Here is a 14,522-nt window from a genome sequence, read left to right as displayed (position 1 = left end):
GAGCGCCGCCCCTCCGGGGGGGCGTGGCTGCGCGGGGGTGCCCGCCCCGGAGCGGGGCAGGGCGGGCCATGGCGCGGGTGCTGGTGGTGGGCGCGGGGCTGACGGGCAGCGTGTGCGCGGCGCTGCTGCGGGGGTCGGCGCTGGGCCGCATCGCCGTCTGGGACAAGGCGCGCGGCGCAGGTGGGCTCGGCGCGCGGGGCGGGGCGCGGCGCGGGGCGGGGCGGGGCGCGGCGCGGGGCGCGGCGCGCGGGTCTCTGACCGGCTGTCGCGCAGGTGGCCGTATGAGCACGAGCCGCAGCGCGCGGGACGCCGCCTGCATCGCCGACCTGGGCGCGCAGTACATCACCCTCGAGACGGAGGGCGCGGAGCCGCGCCGCAGGTAAGCCCCGCCCCGCCCCGCCCCACGCGCGGGCGGCCCGAGGGGAGGTGCCGCAGGGGGGAACGCCGTCGCTGCCGCCTGGGTGAGGGGCGGCCGGGCCGGTCGCGCCGTGCTGGGGCCGGTCTTTGGCCCCGGCCCTCCCGCGGCCTGCCCCACCACCGGCCCCTGCCTCGGTCTTCCCGCCCGTCTCTGCCGCCTCGGGTGGGAAGGGAGGGGCAAGGCAGGTGGTGGTCCGCGGGGTCGGGGCGGGTTCGGTGGCCAAGCGGCCTGCCCTGCCCTGCCCACAGGCGTCGCGGCTCGACGCTTTTCACCCGTGGTGCAAATCAGCCCACGGTAGGAAACGTGGGCAGGTGCGTCCCTGCTGCTTAAATCCACAGAGACCTCTTCTTTCAAGAGCTAACAGGCTTCAGAGTCGCCTAAATGCTATGCGGGTACCAGGAAAGCTAGGTATGAAGGAAAAAGTGTGAGGTGCCTTGTCTTTGTGGGGATGTGACGTCTGTGCCCTGAAGAATAGCGGTGGCTGACTGCAGGGACAGGGGTGGATCGCGTTGGTGGGGCCTGCTTGGTACGCAGGATGGTTTGCTGTAGTCTGGGGAGGGGGATGGTGATGTAACAGCGATGTAAAAATGCGAAATTTTTGTGGAAATCGGGGAAAAGGCAGGTGTGTTTCAGGCATCTGCATCCAGTTGCTGGAACTTTCCTGCACTGCATGATGGTAATGCTGTTTGTACTGATATTCAGAGCTTTAAGTAACTGTCATGTATGTTCCTGCCACAGTTAGTCCTGAAACCTTCAGGTCAAACTGCTAACAGTTTCTGTTATGGGCACGGTAGGTAGCCTTGGTCTCATGTAAAAGGCCAGCCCCCAATATAATAGCAAGGTAGTTTGTCATTTGATAGCTGTGGTTCCTGGTTGGGCATAGCCTGGCTTGAAACACAGGTTGTATGAGGTCGTTAAAAACTGTTCTCTAAATTCGAAAGTTAGGCCGGTCTTAACTTTAATTGTGAAAAATAATAACAGCTGCCGTTGGTTTTCTTGCAATGTATTTTCATCTCTGTGTCATTTGCTACTTTTAAGCTTCTATGAGGAACTTCTGTCTCATGGCATCTTGAAACCGCTGACTGCACCCATTGAAGGAATGGTAGTGAAAGAAGGCTCATGCAATTACGTGGCACCCCAGGGCATGTCCTCGGTTGTCAAGTATTACTTGAAACAGTCAGGTAATTTTTTAAATGCCTTTGTATGAAATGAAAAGTTTTAATGATTGTGTTTTTGATGGCATTCTTCAACTGTCTTTCAAATTTAAATCTCCAATGAGAATGTTCAAGTTCCTTGTTTGTTTATGTATGTCTTGAAGCTGCTTAGATGGATAAACATGTCTGCGAGCTCTATAAATTTCCAAGTCCTGCAAGCACTTCACTGACTTCAGCTGCACTGCTGGCGTATAAGAATCTGTATAAAATATAACATCTGTAGGATCAGGGGCCAAGCTTATATTTATGCTGTTGGCTTTAGCATATGAAAGTTGGACCTAACACAATTAGGACAGAGATAATTTAGTGGGAGTGAGATCATGGTTGAGAAGAGATTTGAGTTGCAACTTGAATGAAGTGAGTGTTCGGGTGTTTTTTCACAAGTGTGTATTTAAGTTAACTGTGCTGTTTAAATGAGCAACTGGGAACACAGTAGTGAGCTACATCCTGTGTTTCGAAGAAATGAGTGCTTATGCAGTATGTGAGCCTACTGTGTTGAAAGTGCTTTAGAAGAGACTGAAGGAGAAGATCATGTGCTAGCTTAAACTGTGTAACTACTGCATTAGATGTAATGTGGCAGAACCACTTGTACAGTTTAGTGACTAATTTAACTCTGGTTTGAAAAATGTTAGCTTTATGAACAGTCAAGCTTTGCTCCTTTCATGTGATTGGTTTTGTCTTTTTTTTTTTTTAATTAGCCTTTTTTTAGACCCTAATCTTGCAAATAACTAACTACATTCCTGTCTTCTGATATATGAGAGATGTTAACAGGGGCAACGCTCTCTTTTTCAGCTCCTGGGGGTGTGATTTGATTGCTTACCCTATGCTGCCTCCTGTGCTCATCAGATTTCACTCTGAATTGGTTCAGCTCACCAAAGCCACAATCAACTAACCTGACAAAGAGAGCAGCTGGTAGTTTTGCATCTGTTTACTGAGCCGAATCATGTCAGAGAGGAGTGAGATGAATACCAGCCCTAGCACATGGGAGTGATGGGATCTTTTCAGCTGATGAGGATCCCCTCTTTTAATGTCATATGCTGGCTGTTAAATTGATTTGACCTAATTTGTGAAGCTTTGCCCTAAGACTGTCTGTGTGCTTTGCTCGTTGCAAGTCATCCAGTTACTAAAGGAAACTACTCTGCATTTTTTCTGTGGAATTCACTTGCATGTATTAACTTCTTTTTCCAAGCAGGTGCAGATGTCTTCTATGAACAGCATGTAACTTGCATCTCTCTCCGAGATGGGAAATGGGAAGTCTCTGGGAAAATGGGACCGCCGGAACAGTTTGATGTAGTTGTTCTCACAATGCCTGTACCACAAATTCTTCAGCTGCAAGGTGACATTGTAAACAGTAAGTTCATACCTCAGAACTGCAGGTATCTAGGTTAAAATGGCAATTGAGCATCTTGTATAGCAAAGAAACACTCAACCATCTGAGCTGTCTGTTAATTTCCACCAGAATAGGGTGAATCTGAAAATGATAGGAGGTAGGTAATTTTGAGGCTGTATGTGTGGTGCATGAACAGTAATACCTTGATAGCAGAAATATCTAAATAGGTGAGTCAATTTTTAATCTGATCTTTAATTTTTTGCTGACTTCTAAAACAGGGCTTGTCTTTCTGTAACTTGAAAATAGTTATTGAATGGGACAAGAGCCTCAGCTGGTCCCCGCATGGTGGTTTCCTTGTTGCTATCTCTTTGTTGACACATCATGCTGATTTTCAGTGCTGCCCTTGGTATGTCTGCAGTAGGGATGACCCAGAGAGTATGACTTGAATAACAACTGTGCTGTGGGGAGAATCCCTAGGGCATTTCAGTGAGCCTCAAATCGTATGAAATGTAGGGGAGGAAAAAGTCCAGATAAGAACTCTTTGGTCTCTAGTTTATAAGATGAAAGTCTCTCAGACTCTCCAGCTTGTTTGCTGTTTCTAGCTGCCCCCTGGGGGTTGTATTGCCCAAACATGAGTAAATCTCAATTATCCTTTGGTGATTTATTGGGGTGAATGTGTTAACAGTGCCATGGAGGCTTAGAAAGAGCAGCTCAGTGCTGCGAAAGAAGTGTAAGTTCAGCTCTGGACAAGTTTACTAGCTTAGGTGCATTGTCTCAGGTGTGAAGCTTCCAGGGCCAGCTTTTCTCTGAAGTCAGGCCGATGAATCCTGCTCACCCATGCTAGTACTGTGCACAGCCAGTGTTTGTCCACAGTGGGCTCCCAGCAGCATTGTTTCTGGGAGGGCTGGTTAGCTGAGGTGCTGCCAAGCTTGTGAGCAGATTTGGTGTATTTGCCATGAGACTTGATCCTTGCGGAACAGCCACTGTGAGGATTTACAGGGCAGAGATCTTGATGCAGCTCTACAGGAGGTGGCTCTGAGGGCTGATGCTGAGCAGAAGCCAGGAAATCCAGCCAGGCCTGTGCTGACCCTGGCAGAGCCATTTGAATTGCGCTGGGCTGTGGATTTATCACCTCAGCTGCAGTGTTGTACCAAAGACATGCTGCATCTGGCTAATAACCTCTCTTTGAACGCAGCATGCTGGCAGCAGTGCAAGGGCATCCACGTGGCTCGAGTAATTTCTGGTCAGACAGGGCTTGTTGCCTCTCTGCTGCCAGCTCCTGAAGTAGACACTTTAAAATTTGTGGGTTTTCTGCTCTCTGGTTTGTACAAAAACCACCAGTGCTTGAAAGATGAAGAGCTGACTTTAACACTTGGCTCCTTGTGCTCTGCTGTATCTTGGATTTTAATATGTGTGTTTATGTGAGTGTGATTTGGAAGCTGTCTGTTAAAAGATATCAGAGCAATAGATGGAGGTGGTCAGAGTGGGCTGGGCTGCTAGGGTCTGTCTGAAGTTGCTTCATAGTACCCAGGACCTGTATGAGGGAAAAGAAGAGGATGCGGGGCAGGTGGAAGGATAGTTGGCAGCAGGATGTTGAACTATAGCACAGTGTCTTAGGGTAGGAAAGGGAAGGTTGATGTCTGGTCATGGTAGAGAAGAGAAATATTTTCATTACAACCTCTTATTTTAAGCTTTGTGCCTAAAGAGATAAATATCCTGTAAGAACAGGACTTCTCTGCTATTCATTTTTTTTAAAGCTCTCTCATTTCCCCTGTCCCTTTACCATGGAAAGTAACGGTATCCCCACTGAATTTTCTTGGTTAGTGAGTGTGCTCTTTCACTTCATACTCTGAATCATGTGGGCAGGGTAAACGTATAGACATCCTTTTCAGAATTACGTATTTTCCTTTTAATAGCCACATGTGTACTGTTCTGCTATATAAAGATGTGATAAACTAATGTTAAAAACAGTGACTGGTCACTAACTGAAGCATGGCTTTGCAAGCATTAGAAAGTAAGAGGAATGTGATGTATAACAACTACAATGGGTTGGGCTGTTCCCCTGTCTGCAAGGAGAGACATCATCTCGGTTTTTTGTTAGGCTTATTATGACAACATAACATGGAATATTGCTGGGAGATGTTTGCAGTCATGGATGACTCTCAAGCTACTTCAGTTCAGCTCAGCTCAGCTCACAGCAGATGGGAAGCCAGCCTTAACAGCCCAAACAGTACAAGCATGTGGGGACAGGCATAACGAGGTGACTGTTTGATTGCTCAGTGGTGTCATTACTGGGGTAAATGATTGTGGGGGTAGGCTTGGCCCATCCTGTCCTTTCTAATGGTGGTCGATAGTGAGTATCCTGGGAACAGAAGAAAAGTAGAGGTAGTGTGTAGTGCTGTTTTCTCAGAGTCTTCCCAAGGTTCCTGTAGTCTGCATCCTCAATCAGAGTTGATGTCTTTGCAAATTGTTTTTCTTGGGGTAGTTAAATCCTTTCATGTCCAAAAAGTGGGCAGGTCCCCTTCAGAAGATGTACTTAAGGTGAACGGTTCATTTCACTTGCTCTTGGAGTGCCAAAACTGTCAGATGCTTTCCATAACATCCTTTTCTTAATCTTCTGTAGAACTGCAGGATTAACTTTTACCTGAGGGAACCCAACAAGTTTTGTTTTCTCCTCCCCATTTTTCTTCCTCTCTCTGCCTGTATCCCATGTGAGACTGGCTTCTAGATTTCTAGCCAATTGTTAATTCTTCATCTCTGGCAACAGGGCTGACTCCTCATACCCTGGAGTTCCTTAGCATTGGAGCTGTTGGCTTCTTTACTACTGTTTCTTTAGGTTAAGAAGTGAGGGGAAAATTGGTGAGGAGAATGTAAGGAAGGTGTTTCAGAGCCTGAATAGGGTGTAGATTTCAGATCCTTTTTGACTTACAGAGAGGGTCAGGGTACGTCACTGTATCTCTAAATCTCAACCTTATATTGATTGCATGTCAAAGAGCTGAGTTTTGCAGACAGAGAATGGGGGTTTCCTGGATCCACCTCTCGGGATTTAAGATGCAATTTCGTGTTAAGCTTAAGGTAGTTAACTGTGGACAGCTGCTGAAGGGAATAGTCATCCCTTCCCTTCCACACTGACGCTGTCCTGCTTTTGCCCCCTCTGTCAGCCCTTGTGAGTGGCTACCACACTGGGAGTCATATCTGCTCCCCGTTTTGACCCAAAACTGACTCTGATGGTGCAAATGAACATGTTAGTTTTCACTTGGCTATGCAAGCTCGTCTGACTTGTTGAGTGACTGCCTGGTCACTGGTGTTAGCCTGCACGTATGCTGAGGCTGCTTCCTTACCTGTAAAGCAGTGCAGTCATCTGTATGCTCTGGTCTTCCAAATCCAGAGACAAAATTTGGTGATTCTAATGGAAAACATTCCTGGTGTACAAACTAGCAATTCCAGCTGCTCCTGGAAGGGGAGGTTCCTGCTCCTTGTTGCAAACTTCCCCCTCCTTGTGACTCAGGGTGGGAGGAATAATTTTGCTGCTGTGCTCATGCTGCAGCTGAAATGAGGGATGCGCAGAGCTGGAGGAAGGGGAGGGCTTTCTCCTTCTACCAACAGCAGCCTGTGTGGCCAGCTCAAAGGTCATATGTAACTACTCTGAGACTGCAAGCAAGGGGCTTGAAGTGGGGGGGGGCAGGATTTAGGGGTACAGCTACCTTAATTGCTGATCTTGAAGGCCTTTATTACATAGAAGACAGACATTGAACCTAAATGAAAGATGTGGCTTGGCGCCTTGTGGTAATATTAATCTCAGTCGCTGTTGTGATTTGTGATGAGCAGCATCAATGGAACGAGCTTTGGCCATTTCCCCAACAGCCCTGTTTTTGACTGTAACTAGCCTTTACTGCATGCCCTCCTTTGCTTCAGTGTATCATCCCTACTTTGACAGCTCCTTAATCAGAGACAGCTAGTTTAAAGTTCTTCCATATCCTCCATAATTTTCCTCCACTTTTCCTATCTGAGGTTGCTCTCTGAGATGCCTTTTCACATCAGTTTTACTGCACGCTGGAGATTGAACTGCTAACTGTGGACCCGTGCCACGTTCCATTTTAGCCACTTAGGTATAATTGGATCTATCAGTTCAAAGCCAAATGAAGTTTTAAAAGGATTTTGATGAGGGTTTGTTAGTGTTAATGTATAGATAAAGGCTGTAAAATAAGTGAAGGTGCAAAGGAACAGCTGTGTGGAGTAGGTGATGCTTTGATCCATTAGCAAATATTGGAATTAGTGTTTGATATTTGTGTGTAAAAGAACCTGAGTTGGAGAGTTCAAATGACTAGCCAGAAGTGGTAATTCACTCCTTGCAGGAATTCACCATTTTCTTCTTTGAGCCTCGTGATTGACTCTGTCACATCTGTACTTTCCCCTTGCTTGAGAATCTTTAACTGTCTGAATATTGTATTTTTAAGCAGTGGTCCCATAGATGATTGCTGTAAACATGCAGTATGTTTCTTTAATAACAAAACAGTTTGGACACCTATGCCCATGTTTTCAGAGACATCTCCTGAAATTTAGGCTTCTAGATTTGTAGTTTGGTTCTTCAACAAAAGCATCCTGCACATGGGTGTGGTGCGAGTTCCTTTTCATTGCAGAACTGGTGTGTGTGCCTACACTGGACTATGTGAATGGCCAGCACATGGCAATCGAGTTAGCTTAATGTGGGTGCCTTTGGGTCCAGTGGCTGATCTGCTCTTCGATTTGCAAATGTTAACTTGTATCTTTATTTCGATGTCTTTAGGACATCTTTATTTGGACACCTTTAATATCCTGTTGCAGAAAGCAAATGAGATGAGGCTTATCAATTTGAAACAGACCAAAATTTTACCTTCATGAGATGACTTACTAGTTCTTGGGTTTGTGTTTTGGCTTTAAGAATGAAGACTGCTGACAGGGGAAATCACAGCCTACTTGAGCAAGGTCTTCTTTGGCCTCCCAAGTCTTTTGAAATAATTTTCATTTATTTATATGATACTCAGAGAATTAAGGTTTTGAAATAATGACCCTCCCAAATTTTATGTTCAGTGGCAAAGTTTCTGTTTTAATACTTAAAGCTCTGCAGACTAAAGCTTTTGTTAGGCTGATTTATTAGTTTGTGTCTTTTTCCTGTTCTTCAACCTTTTAGATGAGCCAGAAGATGATGTCATTGTGAAGCTGTATACATTTATATGTATGTATATATACACACACATGTGTATGTCTGTATTTCCACATATAAAGTATTTTGTTCTGTTTACTTGTATTCTTTTGTTTGGTTTGTTTGTATTTGTTGAATTTGCCAGCATTTATCAATTCAAAGGGAGCAGGGAAGGAAGTGGCTTGCCTGTGGCCAATCTTTTTAGATTTATTCATCTTAATTTTCAACCTTTATTCATTCCTTCTGCAGCTATCATGCACAAATAGACTTATCAGTTGCATATTTAGCAACAGCAGAGACAGAAGTAGTAATAATGCTGCTGGAAGTCATAAGCTTTGAAATAAACTAGTAAAGTTGTTGAATTAGTAGTCTGTGAAGCAGGCATTCTTAGGGCTCTTTGATCCTAGTATCTGATGAAATTACTCTTTGCTGATTTGATTTGGTTGATTTCCATCCAGAAATTGTGCGTGTCCTGTGTTTACTTGAAGTTACAGTAGAATTACCAAACAGAATTAATCAAAAGAAAAAAAATCTTTTTGCAGTGTCTTCATTTTTCCCCTGCTTTCCTTTCTTTACATAACACACAGTATGTGAAGAGTTAGTAACTTTCTAAGCTTTTCAGGTAGCTGAGTAGTAGTATTGGTTTGAGGCACAAGGGGAAAAGGGTTGGCTCCTTGCAACATGTTTGTAACAGCAATAGGTGGCAGCAATCAAATGATGTTTAGGACATTCAGCTTGAATAACTAAATTAAATTTAGTGCACTTACTTATATTTGGGCTTTACATATTTTGGTAGTAAATATTGTGGCTGTGCAGAAGGTAGTAGGAAAATGAATAGATGTTTCTGAGTTTTGTAATGTAAATTCTGTGTCAGAAAAGGAATAAATTTGCTTAAAAGCAGGATCTTTGCAAATGAAAGGACTAGATTTTGCAAATGTTCATCATCTAATAGTATTTCAGACATGCTTGGACTGTTACATTGGCTGCTGATGTTAGAAAAATCCTAGATTTATATACCAGATTCCATATGATCCCTAAGCAACATAGTCCTTTTCTGTGCATTTTTAAATCAGATTGACAAACTCTTTTATCGGTTCTGTTTTTAGTAAGACATTTGGCAACATGGAAATTAAGGATTGCAACAATTTACATTAGTTTTTATCTGTGTGTTCAGAATGTTTTCATTAGGTTGCTTTACTTGGAATTTAAAATTACAGTTCCGCATGTTTAATCCGCTAATAAAACGCAATGGCTTGGCTTTTGTTTCAAGCCTGACCTATTTTTTTTTTTCCATCTGTGTGAATGTCCCACATGTTTTAAATAATACAAGCTCATGAGAAGATACAAGTAAAATATGACTGTATTTACATAGGGAGGCTTTATAATGTGAATTAGGAAAGCACAACTCTGACAATTTTTCATGAGTCCCAAGTTCTTGCTGAGTTTAGTTTTGGATAGCATGACTATAAACTCTGAATTTTGTAGTTGCAGTTCCAAGCAATCTTAGCAGGGCTTATCCAGGCTTTGAGTTTGCTCTCATTACCTAACATATCTAAAATGTCTCGTGTAAACACGTACACTGATTTGTTAGTTACTTATCAGACCTTAGACGCTGAGGTCACACCGTGCAAATATTTGTGCTTTCTGGAAGTACAAGTAGTTACTAGTTTTGCATGAGACTAGCTGTTGATATTAATGTGCTTTAAAAACCTGTCACTCCTTTGTCATGGAAGCATCCTAGTACTCAGTGAGGTTGTGATAGCAGAAGAATGTGTGTTAGTAAAATTGGGCCATACATTCTGATAGAAGTGCTAGAGGCTGTTGTCTGGATTATCAGTGCCGCAGCAGAAACGCGGGGTGTCTTACTCTGTAGTGAAACCCTCTGTCCTTGCCCGTGGGAGAGCTGTTTGCATGATGCAGCGGGACAGAATACAGCTCCCCTTAGCTGTCACCTAAGAGTTACGATGAGCTGTTCTCTCTTTCACTTCTGACTGTGAATTTCACCTGTGATTCAGTGAATGGCATCCTGTCCCTACCTCACTGCTAGTGTCAGCTCCACCTCTTACCTTCCACTGCAGCGTTTTTGTACCGTCCTATGGGGTTGTTTTCGCTTGGTCAAGGAGTTGGATTAGCTCGTGGAATGGTCTGACAAGCATGAGAAAGTAGGCAGAAAGGAGACTACACATCTGGGAGCAGAGGAGGGTCTAAGGAGGAGCAGCACACACTTGTCTGTTCAGCTACCACTGAAACCACTACGCCAGCCTTTAAAGCAGGCAAAGTTCTTCCGTGTTCTCTGCCTTCTGCAGCTCAGGTGCAGCCTCCCTTCTTAGGGATTACTTTTTAAAAAAAGGCTACTGGGGCTGGAATTGCACATCAAGAAAAAAAAATAAATCAAAGTAGGCCATGTGTATTCTTAAGGGTGTGTTTGACTTAGGTGTTTCTTTATATCCAGAGTGCTTATAATGGACTTGTTCTGCAGTTATTAGTTGAACACATTGAAAGCCTGTTAAAAGTCAAATAGGCTACCATACTGGTTCCAGTGACCCTGTTCATCTGAGAAGTGTGAGGATTAAAGCCGATGTGTGTGAGCATGAGAGGTTTGAAAAGGAGAATGAAATAGAATATATATTAGATAAAGGGCTGCTTTGCATTTTATTGTTGTCAGGCAACACTGCCTGCCTTTGGTAGAAAGCTGAAACTTTGATTTGACAGATCTCGGAGTAAAACAGAAGAAGAAAAGTAAGATACAGTGCTGGAAGAGGAAAGTATGTTGCCTTTTGTCTTCAGACTTGGAGGGAGTGGGGCAGCTGCTTCCCACTCCAGGGGAACTCGCATTAGATCCTTTGGCCAGATCAGGATGACAGCTCTTAAACAGAAACCCTCCAGAGGGGGTCTCACTCTCTCACAGCATCTCTTTTTAGTGCCTGGTAACGTTGCAGAAACATTTCTTCCAGCAGTCTCTATTACTTGTTCTACCCTACCTCCAGCAAGTCAGCACAACTGTCTGTGGGACCACAATAATGCAGTGTCGTTGTCCCCCCTGCCCCCCCAAAAGGCAGGGGAGTTATTTTTAGCAGGATCAGTGGTGTGATATTCGGTTCACCATGTGGCCCACAGACTTGCTGGCACATTATGCACTTTCAGCAAGGGTAGGAGAGCAGCACAGGGCCTGTGCAGGTGATTGAACTGTATGAGCAAAGAAATGCTCATGAATCTGTGGTTTGAATTCTAAGCTTAGGTTTCCTGTGTAGTCCCAGGAGAGATTCAGAGCACCTGCATGTTAAACTGGCAGCAGATTGTGCTGATTTAGCTAAACTGGTTTTAAAAAAAGTTACTTCTGACATGTAAGACAGTGGTGGTTTTGTGTGTTGACACATTTAATTCAGCCTGATCTAGCTATCTGTAGTTACTGTAGCCTGGACATGCTTCTCTTCCTGTCCCTACTGCCTATGCTGGTTGGCAGAGTGCTTCAATACCAGGGGGCTTGATCACAGAACTTTATTTAATGCTTATTTAGCCTCCTTATGTCATGCCAGTAGTGCATCTCAAAATAGAGAATGCGACCCCAGGAATATCAGGTCAGCTAAACATAAGCCCATGTGTGTATGCACATTAGGTTTTTTTCTAAATAATAAAGGTGATGGTATTTGAACACAGGACATACTTGGAACAGAACAAATAAATGCTCTAAAATTTGTTTATCTCAACAATAAACACAGATACCTCTCAGTTTTTCCCAACAGCAGACCGTCTTTGGTACTGTCCAGGGATTGTGTTTAGATAGAGAAATCTTTCCAAAGCTGCTCTTTGCCATGAGCCTAAAAGGGGGCGGGGGGGGGGGGGGAAGTTCCCTGCCAAAAAATGTGACCGAACTGAGCAATTCTGAAACTTCTTTATTTGTGTCTCGTGGGACATGTGTTTAACGAGCTGATGGTTTCTGTGTTGTAAGAAGCTTGGATGTGCTACTAAGAACTTATTCTTCAGTAAGTCTAGTTAAGGCATTTATATCAGACTTGAATTTTTAGATCCTGAATCTAAAATGGCTTTGATGGTTGAATTTGGGAAACAATAATAATGTACATCTCACTTCTTGCTTTGAGAAAAATCCTTTTTTTTTTTTTTTTTTTAAAGTTTTGCTCTTTTTTTTTTTGGGCGGGTGGGGGAAACGCATTTATAAAGCTTTCCCTCCTTTCCTGTTGCCACACCTGCTCAGCATACTTGGGAGAGAAATGTGTGAAGGTGACTATAGGCTGACTTTGACTTTATAGGCTTCGTTTTGATCTGAAATCTACAACTCAAACTATGGCTTTTATGGAGCTGAAAGCCTTTGAAAAGTCTGGTGCAGGTTTGCAAGCAGTCTTAACATTTAATTGCTTGCTTTGGGATTTTTTTTTTTCTTTAATTAGTGCTGCAATCAAATAGGCAGGCAGAAGTCTTCACTGGAGCACGTTTTTTTAATGCTGTGCGCATTTTAGTATGTTCTCGTAGGTTAGGCAGTGCCTTTAGACTGGATGGGTTTTCATGGATTTCTAGGGGTTTTTTAATAGTCACTGGCCACTCACACCACTGTAATTGATCATTCTTTATAAAGATTATCTTTACCTCCCATGGATACATCTGCAAACTTTTAAGTTATTTTTGCAGTCCACATCTGGATTAGAGCAGGAAAAAAATATTAATTTTAAACTTAATGAGATTTTGGCTCCATTGAGTCAAACATAAAATTTGCATTGAGGTTGCAGTCAGCTTTTCACACTTGACATCGTAATTTCTAAGAATGTATGGTATGCTCTTGTATTAAAAAACCCTCAGGAATAACTTACCATCAGACACTTTTTGTAGAAACTAAGTTCTGTTCCTTTTCCTGTGCCATCAGGTGAGATGATGTAGATGGTAGAGATTTTTATTTTGCAGAAGTGTTGCAATGCACATTGTCAGCCTTAAAGGTATCAGATGGGTCAGCTCACTGATGCGGCTGAAAACTAACACTAGGAGAAAAATCCCACAACTGAAGAGGTTTGTGTTTGTGTCAGCAGGTTGGTCTGGTTTAGTCTGTGGCTGTGTGGGCTCTAGAGCTGAGCAAACCTGAGAGAGATGTGAACCCCCTCTCTGTGTAGAAATTTGCAGATGGGTCAGTTGGAGCTGACTGTGAAACTTAGGATACAGGTAAGTTTCCTCTGTCTCCTCTCTTTCTGCCTGTTCTCTGTTCCTTACCAGATTAAAACCTGGCTCAGTTCTTTAATCCTCTTCCCTACATGGCCAGCAGGCAGCTGTGTCAACCCAACTGAAATTAGGTTGTGGGGGTGTAGCAATAGAAAAGACCAGACAGCACTGGCAGTGGCTTATGTGTCAGAGAAGGAGAGAACAGTGGCCTTTTTCTTCTGTAATTTCCATCTAGAATATTATCATATCCTGTTAACATTTTAGTTGTATGGTGTTTTGGATTTACCTGCATTGCCTTAGAAGCCTGCATTTACAGTTGGTTGCCTTGCTCTTCCTTAGGATTTGAATTCACTGCTAAATCCACCTTCCCAGAGATACTCAAAGCACTGTGTGGGTCTCCTGTGACTCTATTCTTTAAATAAAATAAAAAAAAAAAAAAAGCCCCTGATAAGCTTTGTCCTGTGACTAGTGTAGTTCTCGCCTCGTTTCAAGACAGAATCTGGCTTTGTAACCCAGTATTTCAGAAGTTACTGCTAACAGTGCTTTCTTCAGGTTTACTGTTATTTCCAGTATTTTGTAATATGAGTTGTCTTTAAGAGTTGGTTAATGTTGGTGGTATGTTTGATAGAATGAGCTGTTCCAAGACTTGTAATCATAAGACCCACTCTGCTGTTCTGACCCACACAAGTTTCCCCCAGAGCTAGCAGATGACCGTGGGTGCTCACCTGACTTGTGCCTAGATCAGATGACCGGGAGTGGAGGTTGAAGTCTGTGCAAATGAGTGTGCTCTGTCAAATAGCATGCCTGGAGGTAAGGTCCTGCGTTTGTCATGTACCGTAACAGTTTGTTTGAAAACCGTAAATATTGTCTGAGCTTTATAATAAGAGTCACATGTGAGACTTCCCAAAGATCTTTGGGTCTTGAGTTCATTTATCTGAATTTGTTTTCTTCGGCAGCTGTTTTAGTATCTGCTATCAGTTCTTCATCTAGTGATGTTTTGAGGGGTTGAGAATGTTTTCACATGTGGTTTGCAGAACAACTTTAAATACTGCTTCACTTTTTTTTTTAATATTTTTTAAATTCCTATCATTTGTAATGGCTGGACTACCTAATAAAAGTATAGCAGTTGAATGTAGTAAACTTCAGACATCTCCTCTTTGCCCCAAAGTTGTTTTGGGCTTTGCTTTTGCTCCTTATTTTATTGACCAAGTACTG

At 43.5% G+C, this 14,522-nt stretch overlaps 1 protein-coding gene across 3 annotated transcripts in view; it reads left to right on the top strand.

Moving 5' to 3' along the window:
- Positions 1 to 14,522, top strand: part of RNLS (renalase, FAD dependent amine oxidase) — an 81,560-nt gene continuing 67,038 nt past the window's right edge. The window contains exons 1-4 of one of the 3 annotated variants that reach the window (XM_052799504.1): positions 1 to 180; positions 274 to 379; positions 1,457 to 1,599; positions 2,822 to 2,983. In XM_052799504.1, the coding sequence (XP_052655464.1) occupies positions 69 to 180; positions 274 to 379; positions 1,457 to 1,599; positions 2,822 to 2,983 (523 nt within the window). In that variant the 5' untranslated portion in view covers positions 1 to 68. The remainder of the gene's footprint in view (positions 181 to 273; positions 380 to 1,456; positions 1,600 to 2,821; positions 2,984 to 14,522) is intronic. The other 2 variants (XM_052799502.1, XM_052799503.1) reach the window with 2 other exon arrangements.

Source organism: Harpia harpyja, chromosome 10 (genome assembly GCF_026419915.1).
Source record: "Harpia harpyja isolate bHarHar1 chromosome 10, bHarHar1 primary haplotype, whole genome shotgun sequence".
Taxonomy (NCBI): Eukaryota; Metazoa; Chordata; class Aves; order Accipitriformes; family Accipitridae; genus Harpia; species Harpia harpyja.
The sequence above is the reverse complement of the archived record's forward strand: the minus strand, read 5'-3'. Positions and strand labels throughout refer to the sequence as shown.